Here is a 27345-nt window from a genome sequence, read left to right as displayed (position 1 = left end):
ATCTTTCTTCTTCACTGTGATGAGCGAGCTACATCCTACCAGAGGAGGTAACAATCTCGGCCACTTCCTTTTTTCATGGATTGGGCAAACATGACTCATCTGTTGGAGACAGTGCTTTGCGGACTTTACTGCCTTCCAGTTCAAAAGCAATACACGCAGACGACTCTCTGACTTCTCACAGTGACACGCTTATGCATGAAGGCTTTCCCTGCATGGCAAGTGCTCGGTAGCCACCGCTCTCCCACGCAGTGACTCAAACAGTGGCGTGACCACACCCCGGCATATTCTACATGGGGGTAATCAGAAAATGCTGAGAGGGGAGACGGCCGAGTGCTACAGGAAATGATGCGCATGAGGGGCTGCTGACGTGGCATCTGCACAGAGGAATGGGTTGCCATGCAGGACCCTGCACTACACGATGTGTGGTAGAGCAGGACGGGTGAACGGGTTCTCTTAAAAAGGAAACAGCAGCACAGGTATGGGACCAAGGGAAAGGGGAGGTTCACTCTTTTTTGGTTTTCGCATTTTGTCACTCCACTCTAAACTCGCACGGGGCCAAAATGCAGCTGTTCAGTAGAAAACGGCCCTTTCCCAGCCAGTAAGCCAAATCCCCCTACATAGTGCGCTATAAGTGTACTTCTAACATAACAAAGACACTGAGTAAAATGGTCATTGTTTAGCCTTCAAACTAATCATGTAATGGTTTGCTTTTTTTTTTTCCTTTTTTTCGTTCTTTTAAGGTTTGTTTTTCTTGTGACAAAAACAAGTTAAAAAGGGTTTCTATATTCTGTATGTTCACTAAAAACTGTGAAAAAACTGACTGATGTTTGAATATCAAACAACAGGACTTTTTTTTTTAATCTTTTTGTTTTCATTAAGTTTTGTTTCTTTAATGTCAGGGTGGGGGGAGGGGGGGAGGGGTTGGAGTCCGTCTGCGTTGTTCACCGGTGCGCGGGTCTGAGCGGCGTGCAGGCTTTCTGCTTGCAGCAGTCGTCCGGGGCGGGCGAGGGTGGTCCGTTGTCCGGCTTGCTGACGGACACGCGGCGCGGCGCCCGGGCACCCCGCTCTCCCGCGGGGCTGGCCTGGCTGTCGGGCTCCGGCGCCGGGTCGCACTCCAGCGGGAAGGTCCTGCGCTCCCACGGCTGCACCGGCTGGGGAACCCGTAGGGGCGAAAGAGAGAAGCACGATGTGAACACCCTGCTGAACCCGGGACAGTGACGGCGCACTGACTGTGTACACCTTAAACGGAGCACCTGCTGAACTCGATGAACCCGGGACAGTGACAGCACACTGTGTGCGCCTGGAGTAGACACAGCTTCTTGCTTACAATTTATTTGAACGGTACGGAAGGTACAGACGCGAGAAGAACGGTATTTTAAAAGCAGTTGTCAGCATTACACACATTTCACAAAGAAAGCAGGTTAAACAGAAGGAGGTTCTTTTGATTTATAGTGCTGGCTCCACAGACACCCTGCCCGTTTGCAGTTACAATGATATGAATATGAATCGGGCTTCAGGTCCAACTCTGAACCCGTGCTTCCATTTTTTTGAAGAATGTGATGTGGTTCCCAAAGTAATGCAGTTTCTTTCAGTGCTATGGACACATCCGCTTACACCGAATGCTTGGCACTAAGCCACACCTGGGATGTTTACTGGCATGGAAGTGTCTGGCATGTCCTTGCTATCTGGGCCACACCCAATGAGGTTGCATGTTTGTAGGCTGTCTGAAGGCGGCAACATTCTGCATTGAGCATTTGCCTTTGTGTAATGTATGAGCTGGCATGCAGTGACTGAACTCTGAAGGCAGGCATGGAGTGAATGAGAGTGGATGTGTGGGCTTTTGGCGGCGAGAGCGTACCAGCTCCTCGAAGGTGAAGTCAGGCGTGGAGCAGCGGGTGTCCTCGCTGGGCTGCAGCCGGTGGGGCGTGTGGGGGTTGGACAGGTCGGGGCTGGCGGGGCTGCAGGGCGAGGCCACGGGGCCGTAGTCCTGCAGCAGGTGGAAGTGCACCGTGTCCGGGGACGACGGCTGGGGCGTGGACGGGTTGGTGCCCCCCATCAGGGGGGTGGTCCGCCCGTCCAGAGACTTGTACGACCTGCGGGAGGATGAACGCTCAGTCTGGTAAAATGGGTTGGGTTGGGCGCGGGGTGGGGGGCAAAGGGCTTAATCTCCAAATGATTCCCAAAAGGAATCTCGGCGACCTGTAAGCATCGTTTAGGGACAGTGCTCAGCGCACTGTGCCGCTACTCACCGGCTGCCCCTCCTCTTGGCCATGGCGCTGGCGGTCCAGCTCCACCGCGAGCGCTCCTGCTCCTCGTAGGGCAGGTGCAGCTGGGAGAAGGCCGCGTCCGACAGGTCCTCGATCTGCGTGTACAGACAGACGAACAGCCAGCGATCAGCACCGTCACTAAACGCGCGGCGCAGACAGCTTTACGAGGCCATACACAGAGACCGCGCTTCAGCCTCCTACCACGACTGGCTCTTCGTGGGAAGCACAATGTGACACCCTGCCATTACACTGGTGTGTTGAGAGCAACTGACATACTGGGATGGAGTATTACTAAACTTCACAGCTCGAAGAGTTATGACACATGAAATGGGGTCACTGGGGAAACAATTCAGTGTTACTTGAATAAGACGAAATTTAAATTAGTCGAACACTGCCTCGGGGAGAGAGGGGGGGGGGACGTACCTCCACATTGTTATCCTCCTCAGTGATTGGCTCTGCACAAATGTCAACCTCCCGCCAACTGAGGGCAAAAGCACAAGAGACACGCTGTGTTTAGACCTCTGCTGTCAGGTCAGTTGGGGACGTACTGCAGGGCTTCCCACAGCATTCCAACAGCTTCATTACAGCACGTCAATGAGTACAAACGTTCACACACCAACTGCCTATCTATTAGGCATATAAATATAACTGTACATACAAATCACCACTTTATAAAACACATAAATTTCACATTTGAAAACTTGTATGCAAAATTTAGGTTGGCTAACCTTCTCACCCACTGCAATTTAGGCCAAGTGGACTTTGCTTTGAGTAGGTGAATTCTGGCAGCCTCGTGGGTTTAATTATATGGTTCAAACAGATCCAATTTGGGGATATAATGCTCAGGTAGGTAAAGGCATCAGATGAAATACGCATTACTGCTGAGGAACTGATCCATTTTAAATGGTTTGGATTAAACAGATGAAAGTTTTAAATATTTCAATACATACAATAAAACTTGTCCTTGGTGTTTTAACAGCCACGCGTTTTACCAGAATGGCATTTTGTATTTGTCAGTATTTCTCGAGCATACTCTCAAAACGCACGGTGCAAACTGCACTGGTGGTGAAATGTTTAAATCCAACAGACCAGCTAGCATGCTTCATCAGTGGACGCGCGCAGTGCGGTGCGACGCAGCAGAGGGCCGTGAACCCCGGATCCGTTACCTGGGCGTCAGGATCTCTTTGTACTGCAGCTTCTCCACGCGCGTGGTGGCGGCCACCGACATGGGGATCACAATGTTGTTGATGTCAAAGGAGCTTTCCCCTCTTCGCCTCCGAATGGGCTGCTGGGGGTGGGGGGCAAGGAGACTTGGTCACTATATATCTGGCTATATATCTATATATCTGACTAATTACAAAACCCACAATGAGGCATACCCTCACATACTTTTGGTGATAAAGCCAAAGTCAGTGTAGCACATATGAGCTACCAGAGGGTTAGTCACTTATTCTATAGTCACTTATTCCATTCATGTTAGTGCAAAACTCTATGTAGTTTTATGATAAAATGATTATATATATATATATATACATATATATATATATATATATATATATATATATATACACACACACCACAAATATACGTGAACATATATATATATATATTCAGCTACCCATACCAAATTATACATGCACACATGTGACAAATTCTAACCAGCTTCACCCAAACATTTTATGATCAAAACCTTCCCCATCATGCAGCACCATTGATGCCAGCCCACTCACATAGCTACAGCTTCAAACAGCACACACACAGAGCTCTACAGCATGGATGTGTTCTGTTTAATGCCTGTGGGACGTGAGAGGCAGTGTTCCTGTACGGAGGACCTGGCGGTGAGGGACGGCAGTGTGCCCCTCCCTGGGTGACGGGCGGCTACGCACCGGGGTGCTGGTGGAGCTTTGGCTGTTGAGGGCATAGGGGGTGGAGCTCTCTGATGACGTGGACAGCTGCCTCATCAGGGGGCTGTGGGTGGGGGTGTGCAGGCTGGCGGAGGATGAGCAGGGGCTGCAGGCGTCCGGGTACAGCTTAGGGGCGGCTGCAGAGGGGGAGAGGGGTCAGCAGTCAAATTAACGACAACTAACACCAGAAGCCTCTTTTTTTCCATGACACTGTCATTTAGCAGATGGTAGTATCCAGGGTGACATGTGTTACAATCTTTACATGCTATCCATTTATACAGCTGGATATTTACAATTGTGGGTTAAGTACCTTACCCAAGGGTACGTCAGCACTGCCCCAGCTGGAAATCGAATTGGCAGCCTTTTGGTTACAAGCCCTTAACACCTTACCACTATGCTCCACTACCACTCATTACTCCCAAGGTTTCCCAAGCTGCATGCCACAAATTCAGGTACCTGAACAGCGATGCACCCTAAGCCTACATTCTACGGTCGCGGTCAGCGTGGAGCTGCCGGAGTGAACGGCAGGGCGTCCCCGCGGTACTCACAGTCGCTCCTCTCCAGGGAGTGCTCCCGGGGCCTCTTGCGGCCGTGGCCCTTGTCGTAGCCCCCGTGCGAGAGGGTGCGGCTGCGCTCCTTGCAGAGGGGACGGGCCTCCAGCTTGGACGCGCTCAGCAGGCTGTCCAGCTGCTGCTGCCGGTGCAGCTTGTCCGGGCGCATCTTTTGGTGCGAGAGTCCTGCGGGGGGAGACAGAGCGACGGTCACCTTATGTTTGTCACTGCTGTGCGGCACGTCGCAGCAGAGGTGCCAACGTTGAGCAACCGTTGCGGCGAATCGAAACATCGGCGTGTTGTGGCTGTTACGAGCGGCTACACAGCTGCAATCAAAGCGAGCGACTTGGCTGGATAAGACAGCCGTACATGAGCAGAGACGCGGGGGCAGCCCAAAGCTGGTGAGACCCTCCTCCTCCTACTCTTCCTCTTTTGCAGTGCCATTGTTCCCATCATTAAAGTGCCATTTCCTTCCCCGATTGGGTGAGTGTCTTGTCTTACCATATGTTCTTCTGAACAGGTTTTGGGGGTGAACAAAGCTGTCAATAATATCCTACTGCTACTTCAAGCTCAATAATCACTGAAGCAGAATTAAGGTTAGAGCTGTGAATTCTGGTGTTTTGAGGAGCCAAGAATGGTCAGAAGTGTTACAATATGGACTTTGCAGAAAGCTGTTCCTGATGCTATGATACTGACCAATCTTGAGAGGCTGCGCGCATTTGCAATACTGGCTCTCACAGGATTTAAGTGTGTGTGTGTGCGCTACTCACTGACTGCTGTGATGAGTGAGTTGGTCAGCTTGTGTTTGTCTTTGGAGGAGGACGAGGAGTCTGGGAGCCGGCCGCTGAGGGGGATCTTGTGTTTAAGGGAGAGCTTCTTGATAGGTTTGATCCTCTCCAGGGGTCGGTTCTGCCAGTGAGACTTCAACAGCCGCTGGAAATGCAGGGTCATGGACACATCTGTGGAAAGAGGGAGCGCAGAGTCAGCCAACTGGCCACTTCTGTTATTGAAATGCTTTTCCTAGGGCTGCTCGCAGCGGTGCCTGTGAACCTGCAGGCTTCACACATTGCAGTGAACTTCCCTTTCTGTCCACCAGATGGTGTTCTTTTCACAGTTCATAAAAAGGCAAAAATCCTTTGGGAGTAGAAGACTCGCTTCAGATGACACCATCTTCCAGTTCCTTGTCAGGATAATCTTTCTATGTTGTATTCTATTTGGCATATTGGTGTAAAGTATTAAACACCAGCCAAAAGTAAACTAAAGATCAGCAAATACAAAACCAGCCTGAGGAACAGTTTACATTATTGGAGCCTTCAAACTGGTATGTGTACACACACACACACACACACACACACACACACACACACAAAACTTTCCTGGTTATTTATGCTTTCCTCTTTACATTAAAACAGTTTTCTAGATAAAGAGAGGGCCAGCCCCTAAAAAACATTTCTTCTAAAACATGACAGGTCGCAGAGCACTAGTCTAAGGGCTAGTGTAACATGTCCTTGGAAGAGCTTACCATCAGTAAAGGAGAGGATGGGATGGACACAGGGATCAAACTGAGAGAGCCGTTCCAGTAGGGGGCGCTCAAACTGAAACTCTCCGCAGGGCGCGGTGCGACTACTGCACGTGAAACACATGGGGTTGACATCGCAGCTACAGCGAGGTCCAGCCATTCTCTGCACCTAGAGACAGAAGAGATTGGGAACACATTACATTACTGGCATTTAACAGATGCTCTCAGCTAGAGTGACGTACATCGGTTCCATTTTTTTTAACATATTATCCATTTAACACAGCAGAATATTTACTGAGACAACTGTGGGTTAAGGACCTTGCCCAAGAGCAGTGCACCAGTGGAGAACTGAACCAGCCAACCTTTCCGTTACGAGGCCTGCTCCTTACCACTATGCAACACTGCTGCCTGGCGGTCACCTGGGATCACCTGAAAATTCTGACTGAGGACACTGGTTCTCCCTTCTGAACATGCTTATTTGTATACACAAAAATACCAGTCCCAACCTGCACATACTATATATAATCTGCAAATAATACTGGGAGATACTGTTCTCAAAATCTAATCTTGATATACTCTTAGGACTCTGTCTCCTATTTTAACACATGGAAAGAAACAACACTTTAAGAGGGAAGTTTTACTTTTAAGTTTCCTTAACACAGTAATAGCAGCACTCAGTGCACTCAGGGTGTGGCTTACCTTGCGGTTGAGGTGCGCCACCGTGCTGGGCCGGACGAGTCTGCGCTTCTTGCAGCTGAGGATGGGGCGCGTGCGGGCTGCCACGCAGGTGCCGTCCGGCGGCGAGGGGGCGAGCGGCGGCCGCTGCTGCTGCTGCTGCTTCCTGCCGAGCTGTTCCTCCATGTCCGAGCTCTCCGGCGAACCCCCGTCAGCGCGGCCCGGACGTAGGCTGAGGAGGAGCCAGCAGTCACGACGCAGGCAAACCCAGGCAAAAGCACCTCCAGCATTCTCAGTGAACGTGCCGCTGTGTCCCCTGAGGCACCACCCCGGCGGCCTCCCTTCTAATTATTTACCATCCGCTAGTCGTCACTCAAACCGTGAAGCAAAGGTCTTTGATAGTGCACTTCCTGAACGGGACGAAGGTCACTCGCTCAGAGACAGAAGCGAAGCCGTACCTGTTTAGGACCCCATTCAGCGGCCTCCCTGGCGCCCAGCCTTTCCACAGGCCCGGGTCGGCGGAGGGGTTACGGGCGACCCCCGAACCCTCCGCCCCGTCTGAGCCGCGCTCCTGCGAAAAGACAGCGGAGGGTCAGAGCGGGCCACGCCCTTCACCGCACCGTTCACAGAGCGGGGCCAGGCACAACGGTCCAACGGCGCAGTGAATTCCTCCACTGCGCTGGACGGATAAAAAGGTCAACGCCGCTTGGCAAGGCAGACAAAGGCCACCACTGTTCCAGTGTCTGCTGGACACCCCGCCTCCTCACTGACTGTTTGATTCTGTGGGCAGGTCTGTCGGCTCCCCCCCCCCCTTCTGCCACGGGCACAGTGCCTGGGTGTCATCCAGCGAGTGACATTGGCAGATGTGTTTGTCAGACTCTTTCAAACGCATTTCCCACCTACCTCTAAAAACCTCAAGCCTTAAAACTGTACTCAAAGGAGTTCTTGGAGGTCTGTTATTCAACAGTGATTCATTTTTAAATGACACATTGCAACTTGCTAATCACAACGGCATGGAGTCAACTAAGAAAGCAAAAAGGTCAGCTTTTCTTCTAAGAGGTCACTCAGACCCACAGGGCGGTTTCTGCAGTCCCTGCAAATGTCCTGCTGATCTCTCATCTCCAGGAGGTAAATGAAGGTGAATGCTGACGGCCTAATGTTCATCACATTATCAAGACTGACCTTCACATCAATCATACCCTCCCGTTCATTCAGCTCAAGGTTTAAACTGGCAAACGCCTTGATCCAACCACCACCACCGCCAAACCTGTTCTGTCCTTTTACACAAGAGGTGAGGATGTCAGCTTACAAGAGGCTGTAACTGGTTGCCAGAGAAACTCTCATAAAGGTTTAAGTAAAGAAAGCACTACTGTGTTACATAGAAGCGAGCTTGTGTTCAGAGCTTTCACTGCAGGAACACCTTCACTGGCCTCGCCACAACAGCTCAAAGTAGATTGTTGAAATTTATCTTTTTAAGCTCCTGCACAAGGTGCTTCCACCAGTAGGCTGCCGCTCCCTACCTGTGAGACCTGACAGATGACGGGCTCCGCCTTCACCTCTGCCCCATCCTCCAAGGACACCTCACAGGGGGCGGAGTCTCCCAGTACTATCAAGCCCTGCAGAGGTGAATAAGACATGAGCAATCAATCACTGTTCTTTTGTTAGACCTGCACTGACATCAGGGGGATACGATCAGGATGTTAGAGTGCTGCAGATAACACCACAAATTGGAATCTAATTCATCTTTTCACCCAGTAAATGAAATGAACCGTGTCTGACGCAACTCTGCTGGGAGTTGAGGAGCACGGAAAGATAGAGAGCTGGATGATAATCGCTTGGCTAGAATAGGCTGAAGAACTTGAATAGCCTGTTTTTCCCCCACTTTTTTTTTAAGGTGTCAGAGTAATGTGTGGTGTGATGTCAAGTCGCTCTCGTGCTCCACCTCCTCCCTCCGCCACACCGCTGACCTGTGCCCCAGTTCTGACCTTGTTGGAGCGGATCTGCCGGAAGATGTCGGTCTGCTGCCGGATGCGGTACTCCAGGTCGGAGATGTGGGCCTGGAGCCAGTTCCAGTGGCTGATGATGGAGGCCCTCTCCAAGGCGTATCGACCTTCCGCCCTTCTCCATCTGCAGAGACAGAAACAGGAGGCGAGGCCCTCAGCGTCACTCTTCCAGGAACCCTCTGAGCACGCTCCTGTATGCATCTGTGTGTGTGTGTGTGTGTGCGTGTCAGTGAGAAGGACACGGTCTCAGACAAAGAGTCTCCATGTATGTAAAAGGACAAGTGTGTTATCTGGGATCTCCCTGAGTATTGAAAAAAATAAACAGTAATAATAATGGCACATCACCACTATGTCCCTGTGCATGGGTTAACCTCAGCCTAATCACAAACATGCAACAGCGCTGCTCTCTGTGCAATGGAGTCCATGCAAAGCTTTTCCCACAAATTTCACAACAGATGGGCCAACAGTTATAACTGATACCATGATTACATGACGGCGTAATTCCAGAGATACCTTTACCAAAACAACCTGCCATATTTAATAAGCAAATTCATGAATTAGATCACAGACTGAAACAAGACCAGCTGACACCATAGCAGCTCTTAGTATGCTTGTTGTGTCATATCAAAACGGTGCCTTTTCTAATAATGCAATTTTGTTGTATTCGTCTGTGTAACATTACTACATCTAATCTCAGATTTGTGACTACTGTTTGAAATTAGCACATTGCTAAGAGAACAAGCTATCGTTTCTTACAGTCCCAGGCTATGACTGCCGTTATGCCTCTGACACAGATCTGCATACTGTCCAGGATGATCTGGAGTGCTGTGTATTTCATGAGGGGCAGTACAATTTGAGCTGGCAGCAGAGTCAGAGTCAGAGCCAGAGAGGTTTTATTGTCAGCCCATCCATATGCAGTATACAGTAGGATTGAAATAACTTTTCCCTGGGACCCATGGCGCTGCATCCAATACAAGTGAATTAATACACAAGACAATAAATAGACAGCAGCACCAAGTTCAGAAGTAGAACACTGTCCTTTACAGCTCACCTGACCTCTCCGGTTGCCTACTTCTGTCTGCTCATTGGAAGACCATGAATCAGTTTAAATGATCTTAAGAGTCATTTAACAATTACTAATAGTAACAACTTTAAACCACCATGATAAATACTACATTAATGAAAATCTTATCTGTGAAATTCACTGGAATGCTAATTGGATTAGCCAAATCAACTGAGGCAAAAGCTCAAATCTCAAAATGATTTTTTTTTTTTTTGCTTATAAATATTTGAAGTCCCTGTTTCCCACACTCAAGAACATCCACAGTTCACATATTTGGTGCAATATAAAGTACTGCACAGGTAGAAACTACCTAAAGGTGTGTTGTGTGCGCTCACACTTGTGCGACTGAGGGGCTGTCACTGTGTAAAAGTAACCCTGTATGTACGTGCGTGTTCGTACCAAGAGTCCATGTGCATCGGAGAACAGCAGTGTGTGCGTCTGTGGCAGCATGGAAGGGTCTGGAGTGTGTATCCAAACGTGTGGGTGTGCAAGCTTGTGATGCTCACTGGCCGACTGCTACATCCATCTCTGCCACACCTCATCTGGCTGACTAAATACTACCAAAGGATTTCAATGCAGCTGGCAAACTGACCTACAGCTTCTACTACAATATTACCAGCTAATGTTTCTGTTTCAGGAGGCCAGTAATATAAGTCGTCAGTATGATGGAGCGAGTCATTTCCGTGAAAGATCACTGGTGAACACAGTCATGGCAATCATTTCTAAAGATATACTAATATGAACATGTTCACAACAGACTGAGATTATGAAGACATAACAGAAGTGAACATTTGATTAACAGCAAACCACATTGCCCCCCCAACCCCACAAGAGATATTACGCTGGTCAGTGACAAACAAGGTTGCTGAGACATTGCAACATTCACAACAGCTGACCCAGAGAAATCCCGCCCTGACTGGGCTAATGTGATGGTCTGAGGAAAGGGGCTGAGCTGGAACCTCTCTCTCTCTCACACACTCACACACTCACACACTCACACACTCACACACACCCACACACACACACACACACACTCACACACACACACACACACACACACACAGCACTGTCCATTCCTATAGCTGACCCTCACCTTTAGCCAATTAACACATGGCACTGAGCCATGCTTAGTAGCACTATGTAGCAGGCTGGCTTGTGAACTACTTGGCTTTTGTCTGATTATGCCTTATCCTCACATTCTATCATCATAGTCAGCTCTTGCACAAGAAACGACATCAACAACGACCTCTCTTCTGTGCGCCCTGCCCCCAGCTACACAAGGCTTAGTCAGTTCATGTCACAGACAGAGCTTGCCAAGGCCCTTTGAGATTTGTATAAAAGAGAAGTTTTTTTCCCCTTTGGTTTGGTTGAGAGCCCTGTGAAAGGGGCTGTACCGAAGTGACTCCATTTCCCTGAACTGCGGCAATGGAGCGAGACTCATGCGCTTATTCACTGGCTCCCTGACTGAACACGCATGCTCAGGCCTCCAATGTGCATCTCGTTAGACTGCTGGGCCGCCGCTCAAAGTGCATGTTGAGCCTGGAGTTGAAACTATGTGCAGGTTACTGACTGACGCCCCAGAAAACTGAACACAATATGCGTGCCATTTTAACACACCTGCAAATTGTCGCAAAAGATGCTTAAGGCTACTGGTAGGAATGGACCACAACACACGCACACCGTTTTTGCTGGTCATAAACACTGGAAGTCCCCTTTGTAGTGTTATTTTATTTTACCTGCAAGTTCAGTTCTACTGCATGCATCTTCAGATGTGTTGCTTACCTGTATACAAGCAAACTCACAACTAAGGTGGATTACAAAATTAAGTCACATTAACAGCTGTATTGCATGTTTGTCCAGTGCAGGAATAACCTTAGCAGACTTGGACAGGTCTTGGGTATCATAATGAGTTTGTTTAACACTGTATTAAGGTGCAAAAAGGCAAGAAAAGCTGTATTAATCCCAATAAAAAGCAAACGTGTACGTGAGACAAGAGGTGTGTTTCATTGACTTAAACAGGTCTGAAGCCCCACCAGACACCTGCCCAAAGAGCTCATTCAGAGAACAGCATGATCAACGCATGCCTAAGGCCAGTGTTTATGAGCTGTGACGCATGATCAGAAACACAGTCCCGTACGCTCTAAAGCAGAGGCCCTTGATCCTGGAACCAAACAGCAGGGGCTCTTTCAATGTGCCCCAGCGGCACCTCTGGCCGCCAGCAGCGCCGAAAACAGAGAAATCGCATCCGACTGGCTCACGTCACGCCAACGCTGTGGAAGTGGGGGTAGGCGTCTGGTCGAGCGGGCAGACACTGGACACAACTGAACACATCCGCCCGCAGACAAAAACAGCGGTGAACAATCACATACAGACCCAACGATGCGGGGGCAGACAAAAACACACACACACGTAAACAAGCCTTCCCCCTCGCAGTGACATGTTTAAGCACAATTACAGTGCCACACGTGCACACAATATGCCGCCTCTCAGCGCTCTATAACCCATAACATCCAGCGAAGACCCGACTGCTTCTGATTCTCATCCCTATCCGGGTCTTAAAGAACTGCGGCCACTGATCAGATGAGCTTGTCAATCACCTGCTGTTCCTGGTGTCAGTCAGATGCTGAGTGAAAGCTGCTTGAAATCCAGAGGTTTCTGGAAATTCAGCACAAGGAGTTGAGACTACTTCCCTATACAAGGTAGGGATGAATCCAAATATTCGACCATGAGTTCAAACATAGATCACTTTGATAGAAATTCATTAAATGTTTGTAAGCAAGAAAGAGGTACACTAGTAGTCTCATCAATATTCATGACAGAGAGCCAAAAACAGTGCACAAGTCATAAATATTATTCATTTTCCATCTTCAATACATATTTCTTAGCATACCACTACACAGAAAGGGAGTTGGGCACAAATTCTCACAATGATGTTTAAAACTGCTCTGGTGGATTAAAGGTACTTCTTATTTTTACACATAAGTTACACAGTGATGTTGTAGCTTGTTACAAATTCACTGTGAATGACTTAAACAAATCTTCCTCCCAGCTGAACTAAGTGAACACAGCCACAACACTGAGCACAGCTGCATAGCCAGTTCATATTTATACACCTTTCTCAAATATCTGGTATTTAATATAAAACCAACTTTCACACAAGCTAGGGGATCTCACACACACACAGTGCGTTCTCCATAGACATCTGCACCCACAGGGGGTGCTCTCCGAAGACAAAAAACATGAGCAGCGCGGTGCAGACCTAATAATGTGAACCCTGCCTCTCCAACTACAGCACACAAACCAGGACAGAGGTCCCTCCCTTTACTCCAGAATCACGTTTTGCAACCTATTTCCCCCCCTCCCTTCTCAATTAAAAAACGCTCCACCAGGGCAGGGAAAGTAGGAGGCCTTTATTTCAACAAGGGAGAGGGGGGGGTGGGGAGGTGGGAGGATGAGTCTGCGTTGCAATACCTCATTCATCCAGGCAAGCTGGGGGGGAGAGAATGGCGCTGCACAGAGATTTGTAGGCTACAGCGTCGAAACCAAGACAACTGTGAAACAAGCCCTGCTCTCCCCGCTGTTCAGCACCCCCTCTCACACAGGAACAGAGGGCAGCCATCTGAACAAAGGAGGCTGCCCTGCAAACAAGAGCCAGGTAACACTGAGCTCAGTTTCTTTCAGAACAATGCAGGTTAAAAAAAAAAATCTGGTTATTTGCTTACAGCTCAGAGCTAGCGTACGCAGAAAGGCAGACGGTACAAAAGGCTACCTCGCCCTGCTCGCACCTTGCAGGGAAGTGAAATGTGATTCAGGAAGACGACGTGCTGTGGCTGTGAGGTATTTGCTTTGACACTCAGAGGAGGAGTCGTGGGTTAATTTCCACAGGGCTGTTTCCAGCTCTTCACCTCCCCGGCTCCGAGTGCCAGCTGAGACTCGCTCACACAGAGGGCCGGGCTCTCCTTTTACATTACATTATCACAATACATTATTGTACATCATTTAGCAGATGCTCTTATCCAGAGCAACTTACCTCGGTTACAGTTTTTTTTTTTTTTTTTTTTTACAATATTATCCATTTATACAGCTGGATATTTACTAAGGCAATCGTGGGTTAAGTACCTTGCCCAAGGGTACAGCAGCAGTGTCCCAGCGGGGAATCGAACCAGCAACCTTTCGGTTATGAGTCCTGCTCCTTAACCGCTATGCTACACTGCTGGCCCTCGCATACCAGCGCTGCCACGGAGAGCCTCAGCTTTGTATTGTTAGCGCTTCGCTCTGTCCCACGCAGAGCTAGTGAACACTGGCACGCTAGCTCACCTCACCCGCGCCGAGCGCCAAAACCCTTCCGGCACACCGGAGTCCCGACCCGAGCTTAGCAGGGAGGGACGCGGCGCTAGAGGCGGAGTATGCGGGACTCTCTGCGGCGAGGCCCTGCCGGCTCCCCTTGGGGGCTGCTGCAGGGGAGAGCGGAGAGCGCGGGTTAACCTTGACGGGAGCGCTCCGGTCCGCCCACCTGGGAATGAGTCACTCTCACGCACCTCCGCTCGGAGCGGGGGGAGGAAGAGGAGGAGGGGCTGGAGGTGGGAAAGCCTGTGGGAGCAGCAGGGCCCTGCACCGTGCTGCCCTCTGTGGGAACCTCTGCTCCCTCCACCGTGTGGATCACCGTAATAAAGGAGGCTTTACTTTATGTTAACTTGATTTAAACCAGCTGCTTTGGTTCAACACGTAATTAATCAAAACAACCGGGATGTATTTTTTAGACACACTGCCACACACACCCACTAAAGATCATCTCCCATGAGGTAAAATGCATGGACCGAGAGCCAGAAAAAATATACATGCATAAAACATACATAAATTATACATACACAAACTGACAAATGAAACCAACATTGCTTTAAGAATCTTTAGTGAAGAAAAGTCACATTTAGCCCAGCAAGATGAAAACAATCAGATGAATAATATAAAAGTGTGGATTTAAAAACCTATATTTTTAAAATGTACAAATCTGTACATCAGCAGAGAATATGTGACATGCATTACGGTGGAAGGCGTCAAGACAGCCGCTCTCTCCATCCTGCTCTCTTACAAACACAGGCCCTCAATGGGCTTGGTCTGGAGAACAAAGAATTTAATGTCATGAGAACCGACACCCCGCCCCCCTGTGTCACATGACCCCCATGTAGAGCAGAGCCCAGCTGGAGAGAGAAAGTGTGAGAGAGCGGGAGCGAGAAGTGGAGCGAGTGAGAGCGTGAGAGAAACAGAGAGAGAGAGGGAGGGAGGAGAGGGAGAGACGCAGAAAAGTAGAGCGAGTGAGAGAGTGTGAGAAGTTGAGTGTGGGTGAAAGGAGGAGGGGGGGAGGGGGGGGTGGGAGGGAGAGAGAGGAACTGTGGGCAGAGCCTTCACCCACTTCCTCTTAGAAACAAAGGGAGACAAAGACAGATTCTGCTGTACGGAAAACGGGAAAAAAAAAAGCCCACAGCCGCCCCAAAGCCCAGCCCTGTGGCCTGCGCTTCCTTATGAAGTGCACCCAGACCCTCCCTTTTGCAACAGAATCCTTTCATAACCGAGGAGACAACTCCATTTCACCCTCGCACACAGGTGCACACCTTCCCTGCGAATGCAGTGCTGGGGATTACTTTGCTAAAAAATGTGCCCAAACACTTGCTGCTCCCACGCTTGACAACATTCTCTGAATTGACTGCTGTACTGAGCTGAAGCACTTCTGTAGCGACACAAAGGCATCTTTACAACTACAACTAGTTTTGCACTTATGACTTCTGTTACTCAAATGTACAGACAAAAACATCAACTGTCACCCTGAGTATTCAAGATCAGATTCATACCCATCTGTAGAGCAGCAAAGCCGTACCACTGGTGCCTACGATTCAATCAAATGTTGCCAGTTCCAGTGTCCAGCCATAGTGGGAGACTTCTTGTGCCTGAGATTTGGTATAGGCCTTACTACTGTTGTGAAATAAAAGGAATAAATGGCAATCCACCACTCATTTCTGAGCCCAGTTCTCCTTGTCCCTCATCAGGACATCTCTCCCTCTAAAATGAAGACAGACAATGTCAGACTACTTCAGGGCTGGTCAAACATGGAGTAATAATGCCTTACTACAACAGTAATGCCAAGAAGAAATCTCAGTCATCGCATGAGTGGGCAGGGAAAATGGATTTTTAAAGCTTCTACTTCGATACCCCGGTTTATGTGGCAGTCAATTTTCTCAACACCGTTTATTTACATACATCTGTCTATCGTGGCATTATCTTAGAAAGCTGGCGGTAGCATTGTCCAAGGCCAGTCGTGTCTAATTCTTTAACCACGACAAAGTTTACAAACATGCGAAGGATGATATTCATTTGATTTCAGCAGTCGGAAAACAAAACAGCCATACACAAAGGGAGCAGGCGCTCAGTCTTTAACAGCCCCACACACCCACCAGCTGATAGTTTGGCCAAAACTATGCCCTGTAACTGTCTGAAGCATTCACGTATTATAGCCTATTACTTCAAGAGAGCAGGCCCCTCTGGGGAACTGACTAAATAAATACAGCAAACTGTACAGTCAACCTCTTTCAAAAGGTAGCTTTCAACTTTTGCCATTTCATGCTGAAAAATTAACAGCTTGCACTGTGGCTGAGAGCTTTGTCTGCTTTCAGCGGAGTAGCTGGTAATTTTCCGACGTTTTCAACACGGCTTCTCCTCAAACAGTGCATTCAACGCCACCGCACTCAATTACGCACGCTAAACTAAGACGCGAAGTCGAGCCGGTTAAACGGCGACTGCAAATTCAGCTGGCATGCACTGAAGCCCCTTACACACAACACACACACACACACACACACAGACCCACGCACACAAAGGCCTGCACCCCACCCCCCTCCTGAGCACAAAGCACTACTACTCCCGCCACATTTCTCTCTGTCAGCACATTTCCACAGTGTCACTCCTCTTCAAGCGCCACATGAACCAATGAGCAGCGGCGGGCCCTGGCCTGGGAGATAGCCCCCGCCATGTGCTGGAGAGGACCCTTATCGAGGGGCTGGATGGGGTGCGCAGCCAGATAGGGTCAGGCTGGGCCCCCTGATAACGGGCCCGATTCCCTCCCGGGACACTCAGCCGCGGCCGCCGCCGTTTTGGCACCCGCCAAAACAGGCCCGGGACATTCCTCTCAGGGGCAGAGAGGGCCCATCCCCCCTTCTTTTCATCAACACATCCCCACATCCCCACAGGTCTGTGCGGGTTGGCCGACACCATGGCACGCCCAAGAGGGGAACAAAGTGCCATCGTGCCTGAGCAGAGGGGGCGGGCGATAAGGAAACTGACACTGCATCTCAACAGTTAAACATACGCATCCACGTGGCTCTTAACACGAGTTACTACTCTATTCAAGAACATTCTCAAATGTCAGCCAACAAAAAGATCTGAGCAGCACAGAAACACAATTAGACCCACCGAAGTCTTCATGGAAAACGAATGCAGTATTACTGAAACTGTAGCATAGCTGGTTAGGTCTGCAACTCCAGACAAAGCCTCTGAACAGTTCAAAAGCTACGTCTTAGCTCCACAACACATGGCCTATAAAGTAGTTTATATATATATATATATATATATATATATATATATATATATATATATACATACATTTATACAGATTATATATATATATATATATATATATATATATATATATATATATATATATATACACACACATATATATATATATATATATTTACACATATATATATATATATATATATATATATACACACACATATATATATATATATATATATATATATATAAATCCTGATTACAAAGTTACTGAGTTAACTTTTCCATTCCAAAATAATATTGTACAGCCAAAACTCCAGTGACAATACTCCTTTGTATTGCCATTGCTTTAAAAGCATTAATGTGTCTTCAGTACTTTTTCTTACACTATATTTACAAGTTTTTTTTCTGCTGAGGGAAAAACAGGATACATAAAATGAGGCAAACTCTTTACTTTGCGCTATGAGGGGTTCTGAAATGGGTAGCACACAAATATAGGGCGCCTAGTGAACTGTGACCAAGGCATCATTGAGCAAACTGACCTTCGGAAACACAATTTCCACTTGAGTGGGATTAAGGGTTTCAGAAACATACTGCCCTTTAAAATTCAAGTGCACCAAAACAACTACAACGATGTGAATTCAATAGTGAACACCGTTCTGTAACTTTAAGCAATAATGGCGGGGGTGAGCATATTGGTTCTTATTTAGCTACACTACAGAGGAAGCGCAAATTAACTCATGCGGTCTGTTACTGGCTTGGCATGCAACCTCAATGCTCAGCCATCACTGATGCCATTACCATGTTTCACAGGAGGTTAAGAATGCATGCAAAATGAGATTCGCTTTAATTTCCTGAATGGCTGATGGGCTGACCACACCAAAAAGATGTGACAGTGCAATCGCAATGTAGTGCCTCCACTTCCTTAAAAACCCTGCCCCCATCAGTGTTGAGAAGGCAATTATGAGACTGTCAGCTACTGTTTGACTAGAGTTCCTTGTTTTAATTTTGAGGTGATAGTGGACAATGTCTCCCTATGGAATCTTTGCGCATTATTATGAATTTAAGTATGGTCAAAAAGTGGTTTGAAAAATGCGGTGAAAAATACAAAATTTGAAATTAGGCATTCTGAAAAGTGGATTTTTTTCCTTTTTAGAAAAAACAAAGGTAGCCATCAACACACATCAGCACAGCTTGATATGTCAATTTCTTCTTCTGATACAAAACTTAAAAGATTGATGCCTATCGGCTAACAAATAACAGGTGTTGTTTCGTGAACAGTTCAACAAGTTCTATCTTCCAGTCTTCCTATCTGCTGCCTTGAAAGATTCTCTCATTTTGGGCCTAAAATGCTTTGGTCCTTCAAGAGTCTCAGCAGCTTTAGAGAACTCGCTTTCCAAAATGAATGTCAAGTCACTGAGAAAAGACATGAGGGACTGTATTTATTCAGGTTCCGTGGGGGCCGTACCTGGGCCAAGACAACACGGGTGTAGTAGGCAGGGTAAAAAGCCTTGTGGCCACCTCTTCTGGGATATGTTGATATTTCCAAGCAAAGTGAACAGAGGCAGAATGATGCTGCCAGGCGGTTTGCTGGGAGGCCAGGCACTGCACCAGACAAGGGGCCAGGCCAGAGGGGCAAGGCCTGCTCCTTGCTGCGAGTGAATGGGGTTAAGTAAGGCTGGAATGTGGAGACATTACGTAAAAAAAATGGAGGTTATGCAACGGGTGTGGGTGCAGAATTCGGAGGAGGGACGCAGCGCTATTAAACAAATCCAGATGTGGGGCGGGGGGGTGGGGAGCAGGGGAAATTACGTACTATAAACATCCCGTGCTGGAGATTGCACAATACACTGGGTCAAGCAAGAACACCGGGGCTGCTAACAGCCCCAACATGCTACTGCATTCAGACTGCGCTCCACCCATGTGCATATTCCCAATGGCTGACAAATCAGTCTGCCTCCAGAGTTAGTCAAGATGGGGATTTTGAGAAATATCACGGCTTCAGTGTCTTTCAGCAGAGACAGACTAACCTGGCACAGGGCAAATGCAGATGAGACAGCACTGGCTGACAGTGGCCTCCTTCATGTACCATCTAAAGGCTCTTGTTTCTGCATTTCCCTCACTGAAAAAAGAACACGCTCACAGACACACAGCTTTCACAGGCCATGAGAGAGTCCAGTCAGAGTGCCGTGGGTCTCAGCGTGTGACACCTGGCACGCAGCACCTGGAAACGGCCAAAAGGGGCGGAGACACAGCGGGCTACGCTCCTCCCATGGGGGAAGAGAGCTCTTAGGGACTCTACCGGGAATGTTAGGGCAGGAAACTGGTATCGCCACCCCGCGTTCACGGCTGCCAAATTTTCCTGGTGCTTAATTTGGAATTAACCTGGCATTTAGTAGGGGGTCCGTAAACCCAGTTTTTAATTTGCATGCAAATGTGAAAGGCAGCCGATTGAGAACAAAATTATACTGGGATTTTGACAGCTTTCATCTGGTAGGTTATGTAACATTGATATTAAACCAATAGTGGAATAAATGTAATGAGGAGATTATGACTGAAGGTCTATTAAGAGGATGTTGATTCCTGCACTCAAAGCCCTGCTACTGCACACCATGCCGGAAACTGTTAGGGCAAAAGATTTTATCTGTAAGAGTTGGCCTATCCTATAGCACATTCTGTTGTATCTGAAGGCGTACTATACGACTTGCAATAAGTGTGACGATGCCTCAGATGTGAAGTGCAGCTCGGCTGATGAAAGCAAGCTGCTCACTCTGATGAAATCACAGTGTTTATGTTTTGTACCACCAAAACATGGGTGGAGGAAAGGAAGAGCAGCTCAAGGCAAGGCGCTTTATTTGCTAGCAAACTAATCGTTAAAATACCAATTAGGCACAATGCTAGTATCAGTGCTGCTTACCAATGCAGCAACAAGCAGGCCAGCTATTTGGCTTGAAAAGGATGAAAGCCGATACCATGCATATACCCCACCCATAATACTGCTATGCACAGTCTACCTTGCAATGTGAGGGGTCTTCGGCCCACCCACCTCCGAAACAACAGGCCGGCTTTTTGATGTGGATGTCAAACAAGTGACCCTTCAGTGCCTCAGAGAACCTGGAATGAGCTGCTTTGAGTTTTTAATAGAATTCTGAAACCAGCTGATAAGCAATGAATTATGACAGCATCCGTTTTAAAATGATTTTAATCTGATTTCTCTGCAAAACATAAATTCCACAAAAGAATCAACCGATTTAAAAGCAAATTTCAAAACACTCCTTTACTTCACAGCCCACACAGCTGAGTTTGAGTGCACAACTGCAGCGCTGTCCAAACCTTTCCCAGTCGTAAGACGCTCTGTTCACTATAAGAGCTGTTACAAATACATATTAAATGAACACGTGTATGTTTAAAAAAAGTCCTCTTTAAATTAAACTATTTCTCCTCTCATTGCCTTTCAAAGGCAGCTTTTATGACATTAGCCTCCCTCACCATTTCAGAAAAAACCAACGGTAAAATATCATCTCCTCCTGTTCTCCTTAAACCCCCCCAAAAACCCGCTAACTGCTGCATTCATAAGCAATACAGCATAGTGGGGGTCAAAACACAATGTAAAAAACACGGCAACCATCGTCCATTCTGGCAACCAAAACCTACTGACTGGCTCTCCAACTGGGCAACCCCATTTCAAAGCAAGCGTCCAGCCCTGTAAATACACTTGCTCCAGCTGTCACCTTTGCAGAAGGTTTTAAAAGGCAGAAGTGTCAGCACAACCAGCACTGAACATTTACATTAGTATGTGTTCCCAACACATATTACAAAAATTCCCCAACTGCTTCACAGAAGGTGAAATTCACACCAAAACTAAAACTAAAACCACCTTTAAAAACAGCTGAAGGAAATAGAGATCCCTCTTAAATATGAATAAAACAGGATTTCACCTTCAGTAGATCATTGTTCCAATATACACAAAAGTGTCTGATTACTCAAATTGTACTCTGTATTCAAATAGTCACGGCTTTCATACTTTCAAAGACGGGTGAATTTCCCTCACCACAGTAACTTGATTATAATAAATTCCCGTCCTTTCTTGTACTCTATCTGCAGACAAAATTCAGCCTAATCACTGCACAGTCTGATGACCTGCCTCTGAGTGCTAACAATTTGCACAGAGCAGCAATGGACCAGTCAAATGCTGATTTCACCTACACCTGTAATATTCTCATCTCTTGCAACCCCTGAAAGGTGTTTTTTTTTTCTGCACAACCTAAAATTGGGACTGTTTCCCACATTCTATCTTTAACACGCTTGTCTTGTAGGTGTCATGGCAAATCACACATAAGCAGTGCAAAACCCATTCCAGTGTCTTGCCTAAGCAAAGGCACAAATAACAAAAGATTAATATTCCGCCAGAAAACAAACTCCAGCCCACGTTACGTCTGAATGCGTCTTATTAGCCAGGAGACAGCAGTGATGTCACTTGGCGGCGAGCCACTTGCAGCCCGGCGACTTCAGCGCGGGGAGGTGACTGGGCTTCTGCACAACAGATGGGAGAGGGATCAAAGAGACAACATCAAAGATTGGCAGCCGCAGCCTTCCCTCACAGCCACACACATAGAGCCGAAACAGGAGAGGACTTGAGAAGCATTCTGGAATTACTGCCTACAAAACGTCAGGCAGATAAACGGGCCTTGTAATCAGGGAACGAGCACGTGAGCAACGCTTGATGTAAATCGTTTTCGCCCAAATTCAGACAAAACCAAGTCAAAAACACGTCCAATCCGGTATGTATTTGGAACATACCATACCAGACGCGTGACAAATTTACATAAGAAAAGCACATAAATAGATGATTGGTGTGCTATGGGCACCGGACAAGATGGTTTCCCTCAGGCAATGTGTCAAAGACACCGGGGCTGCACTGAGGCCAAACAGCACATTAGAGTACTCCATTTCACCTGCAGTCTGCGCCATCTGACACACAGTTATCCGCACTCCGCCATACATTATTTAACAGGGGAGGGACCGGTGCACATGGCAGCCAGGGCTCTCACGCTACTGAACTCTCATAGAGGGAATTCAAATTAGAAACATTACCAGGGGCGGTGGGGAAATGGCCTCCCAAGACACAGCCTTGTTGTGGCTGAAATTTGTTGTGTGCCTCGGGATAGGAAAACATGACGCGGTCATTTAAAATGCCATTTTCTGTTGAACCCTTTAACACCTTATTGTTTTTTTTAAGGATCTCTTACATTTGAAACCCTGTAAAAAGAACATCAATCACAATCAGGTGCTCCAAAAAGACCCATCAAACTGGAAAATGAGACACAGACAAAGATCTGAGAGAGCAGTGAGTCATGCCTCAGGAGTGGGGCATAAACAGCTTTCTGTGTGTGTGTGTGTGTGTGTGCGCGCCCCCCTTCACTTGCTCTGTAGGGTCTGCAGCTAAGGTCACCAGCGTATTTACACAGCACTGCACCAGGAACCCAGAGCACCCAGGTACCTGTCTATTTCAGTGCCTCCAACATCACATCCTACAAAACACCCAGGCCTCCTCTCTACAAACAAACCCTACCCAGAGTCCTAATTGTGCATGGACTCTCACTGCCTGATTCTGCTCTACAACAGCTCCTGCAGCTGCCTTCTTCAAAGGCTCAGGAATCTGTATTGTTACCCACTGCAATGACTTAATGTTTACCTGAGGAGGTGGGTTCAGTGTCATGTTTGGTGCACCTAAAAACCAAACAGTACCTCCGAAAGAAAACTGGGAATTTGAGCCAACGATTGTGTAAACATTAAGATGCTAAACCTGTGTGTATGACTGCATGCCAGCTACTCTACACTTGCACTCTTCACATTGAGTCCACCCAAAGTCAAGCCAACCGATCAAACCGAGTGGAGGCAGGTAACGACTTCTCCGGCAGGCTCCAGAGGACTAAGCAGACTATCCAGACAGCTGCAGTTCCCCCCTCCGCCATAGAGAGGATGCATGCAAAAAGTGTGCAAATCAGACATGAAATCTGTACAGCTCAGCTGACAAGCGGATCCAGCTGGTTGGACTGTGGGGCAAAAGGTGCACCTCTGCTTTCTGAGTCAAAGCTAGAGGGCAGGGCTGGATGTTGGGTACTTCCCATTTCTTTTATGTTTTTTTTCTGTTGCTGGGCAAATTACACAGCAAATACATCGCAGAAGGTGCTATACTAAGCAAAATTTGACAGCTTAGCTGATTTGTGCTCAGGTGAGTAAGAATCTCACTGCTGAGACAAGACTAAAGGATCCACTGAGATCAGAGAGGCATCCTGGAAAATGACAGGGGAAAAGGGTCTGATGAGCAGAGATGGGTGTGTCCAGATTTACAGAACAGCTTTCCTATTTGGTCACACTGTTCTTGGCACCCTGGAACTCATCATGCATCGGTCATATGCCATGCCTATCCTCTGCTTGGGGGCGTCCCTGTGCAACGTGGGACTAATAGTGTCAAGAATAGTGGCAGTTGGTATCAAAGGACTTCATTTGCTGTGGAGAGGCACTCCTGCACAGGAAGTCATGGTGAGACAACTGGAAATTCCTAAATCAGGGGTGGAGGGGGGATGGTGCAAAAACAGCTTTCCTTTTCACCAGGCTACGCCATCAAGGCTCACAGAACCATCACTGAAGCTTGCATCTCACAAACACCAACCGCAGCCACATTCGTGCTGCTTAAATCGGGTGAGCCAAACAGCCCTACCTTTCTGGACCGGCCCCACCCTCTCCCTCTTGTAATCTCATTACCCATCAGACCTGTGCCAGACGGGACCCAGCCCCTGCCACTGGGAGCGCTGAGATTCGACAGACCCCACCCCTACCGCACACATAGAAGTCTTAATTATGGGGCAAACAGCGTGGGAGCTGCCAGGGACACATGCTGTTGCGCAGTAAGCCGAGGAGCTTGAGGGTGGTCCGCTGCTGTAGGTACAGGGCCGACACTGAGAAAGACTGTTGACTGCTCTCTGCACGCTAGCCCCAAATGGCACCTGGACCTCAGGAGTACTGCGAGTCGAGTTTAGCAGTATTGTCCTTAAATTGGACAAATGAGAATGGACCAGCAGAGCTGCTAAATGCCACTTGAATACAGACACTATGAAATGAATTATTAGCCTTAATTATGATTAAAGGAATTAGCTGTGACAGCTACCTAGTTCAAAGTAGCATTATTTTTTACAAATGTACCTGTTGTGCCTGCATATGTTTTGTACTGTAAATATATTATTGTGTATCATGTCAAATAAGTGCTTTGTCTTGGTTTGAACTGGTAGTGCTGCAGGGGTTAGGAAGCAATTTGGAGACTGACACAGACAATGGACTGAGTCAAGGACATTTATCAACACTGCCAGAAGACAGCCTTGGTAGCTCAATGCCAGACAGTTCAATGCTACATGTTATTTTTTTAAAATAATAAAGGCCCCAGAAATTATTTTACATGTAATCACTGTCACATCCCATATATTTTAAACTTATTATACGTGAAGAATGGGTGCCCTTTAAAGGAGAAGAGTGTATCATTTTTGGCCCCATTTCAACAACTGCACAGTGCTTGTTTTCTTATTAGGCTACTCCAATCTTTCCAATTGACCTTTGTCCATATAAGGTACATAAATAGGCATATTACACCACTTCACAAGTTCCTACTGGTGTCTTACACCACTTCACAAGTTCGTATTGGTTTCTGTTTACAATAAGTCGGCAATCGACCGTTGCCCTCTGACTTACCAGTTCCTCACAAATCCCTGGAAAAGCCTACAACATATCACTATGCAGGACAGAGTGAATGGCAAACCACTGAGACAAAGCTGCAAAGTTACCTGCAAAAAAGTCTGGTCAAGCCAGGAGCTGCAATGCAAGGCAAAATGTACAGCTGGAAGACTGAAAACGCTGTTAGAGGACATGCATTTTTTCCTACTGCTCACATCTCCCCTCTCCCTCTTTCCATGTTACCCTCCATCACAGCGTGCAGTATTTCCAGGACTGTCACCCCCTACACAAACACTCTCTTCCTGAATCTGTACTGCAGGGCGGGGAGATGGGGAAAGAGGGAGTGGGCAGAAAGAGGAGAGGGAAGGAGGCTGTATGACACTTTGGTCTTCATGGCGCGCACACACACACACACACACACACAGGCGGTGCATCCTCTTATTGGCTGCACGCAGCTGAGGGCTGCTCTGTAACACTAACATCAATCAGCCAGTTTCACCAGCAGCCCTGAACACTACTTGTTCTACACTCTTCCTGTGCGTCACAAATATCACTGGCAGGAAACAGCACTGGGCTCTTTATGTTGTGGACGACGCAATCACCAAAGTTATGGTTTTGCTGTTTAACTGCCACCAAGGCACCATAGCTTTTACTGCAGAGCTGTGTGTTATTCGCCATTCTGCAAGGCTGGAGTGGAGGCCGCTGCCGAGTCCTTGCCCTGGCGTACAGCAGGGCCTCCGTCTAAGAGGGGCTAAATCATTGGGACCAGCAGGTATGATGCAACCACACAGCTTCAATCACACAGGATGGGCTACAGTCTGACACCAGGGACAGGAGTTTGGAGTTATGCTGTACTAAACCCACACCATAACTGGTTACCTGGCTTTTTTTAGTCACAAAATTTGCATAATTGTTAATGCAAAAACGCACCAGAGGATAAACGTTCACACACAGGCAATTCAAAAACCTAGTAGTGTGCATCATGAAAAATACTAAATCGTACCAAACGGGCAAAACAAAATAAGGAGCTTGGCATTAAAGCATGAGTCAGTGTTCCATTTTAGCCATGGTGCACAGTGCTTGTGATCAAGGCTACACCAGCTGTGCACAACATGAACAAACACTAGAAAGCAAACTTGTTTGTCACTCGAACTTTGAGATAAAACAAACCCAAAGACTGGGGGCTCTCCTGTCAGAGTTCAAGAGAGTAGCATGGCTTAAAGGAATAATGAAAGGAAAGAAAGACTTTTCCTGTTGGGTTAGGGTTTTTAAAGGTCTTGCAGGTGTACCTGCAGGTGAATGCTGGTCTACTGCTAGACGAAGACAGAAATGAACAACCACGCTCACTGCCAGCTCCATTCCGTGACAGATGAACCAAACAAAGCCACAGCCTGCTGAGCTGAATGCATCGTGTCATCATACCATTTTAAAATCAGTTACATTGGTATGCTAATGAAAGGAAATGTGAACATGCCGGCATGTGACACATTCAGGTTTTCTGTCTCTCTCTTTAAATCTATCATACATATTTAGCCACAATGCAGATGTACTGCAGAACTAACCCACTAAAATGACATATCTGGATATACAGTGTCACACCCAAGACCATGTCAAATTGTGTGAGAATAGATGCATGTATACGTAAACAACATATGGATGGACGGATATGTAGAAAATAAATACAGGCTACGTTATTGTCGATACAGGAAAATATAAATCCAGATAAACATTAATTAAATTATGCACGTCACAACACCAGATCTGGAAACCTATTTAGTAAAACCTTCTTGTTGTACAAGGCTTCATGTCGTTTTCCATTTACCCCAAAGTGCTCACTGGGATAAATAAAATGGTTTCTCCCAGTACTTTACGTGGATCACATCTCTAAAAGGCATATCTGTGTAATCTAGTAATTGCGCTGATGGGGTATGAAATTTGAGAACAGCTCATAGGAACATTTCCTTGATTATGAGGACGACTTCCTTGTTGCAATGCTCCGTTCAGCTCCTCCCAAAGCAAAGTTTGCCTGCGATAATCAATTTATGGTGGCTGCGATTGTCACACAGTCTCTC

The 27345-nt window shown here is 47.4% G+C and overlaps 1 protein-coding gene across 6 annotated transcripts in view; it reads right to left on the bottom strand.

The window, feature by feature from the left end:
• Window positions 1-905: 905 nt before the first annotated feature.
• The window catches only part of kansl1b (KAT8 regulatory NSL complex subunit 1b), a 49750-nt gene continuing 23310 nt past the window's right edge, over window positions 906-27345 (bottom strand). For 3 of the 6 annotated variants that reach the window (XM_036553256.1, XM_036553257.1, XM_036553255.1), the window contains 13 exons: window positions 8902-9043; window positions 8437-8532; window positions 7375-7487; window positions 6941-7148; window positions 6245-6410; window positions 5493-5681; window positions 4720-4908; window positions 4154-4308; window positions 3434-3555; window positions 2691-2748; window positions 2250-2362; window positions 1859-2093; window positions 906-1160 (listed from right to left, as the gene is read on the bottom strand). In XM_036553256.1, coding sequence (XP_036409149.1) covers window positions 942-1160; window positions 1859-2093; window positions 2250-2362; window positions 2691-2748; window positions 3434-3555; window positions 4154-4308; window positions 4720-4908; window positions 5493-5681; window positions 6245-6410; window positions 6941-7148; window positions 7375-7487; window positions 8437-8532; window positions 8902-9043 — 2005 coding nt within the window. In that variant the 3' untranslated portion in view covers window positions 906-941. The remainder of the gene's footprint in view (window positions 1161-1858; window positions 2094-2249; window positions 2363-2690; window positions 2749-3433; window positions 3556-4153; window positions 4309-4719; window positions 4909-5492; window positions 5682-6244; window positions 6411-6940; window positions 7149-7374; window positions 7488-8436; window positions 8533-8901; window positions 9044-27345) is intronic. The other 3 variants (XM_036553259.1, XM_036553258.1, XM_036553260.1) reach the window with 3 other exon arrangements.

This window comes from Megalops cyprinoides, chromosome 19, assembly GCF_013368585.1.
Source record: "Megalops cyprinoides isolate fMegCyp1 chromosome 19, fMegCyp1.pri, whole genome shotgun sequence".
Lineage (NCBI taxonomy): Eukaryota > Metazoa > Chordata > Actinopteri > Elopiformes > Megalopidae > Megalops > Megalops cyprinoides.
The sequence above is the reverse complement of the archived record's forward strand: the minus strand, read 5'-3'. Positions and strand labels throughout refer to the sequence as shown.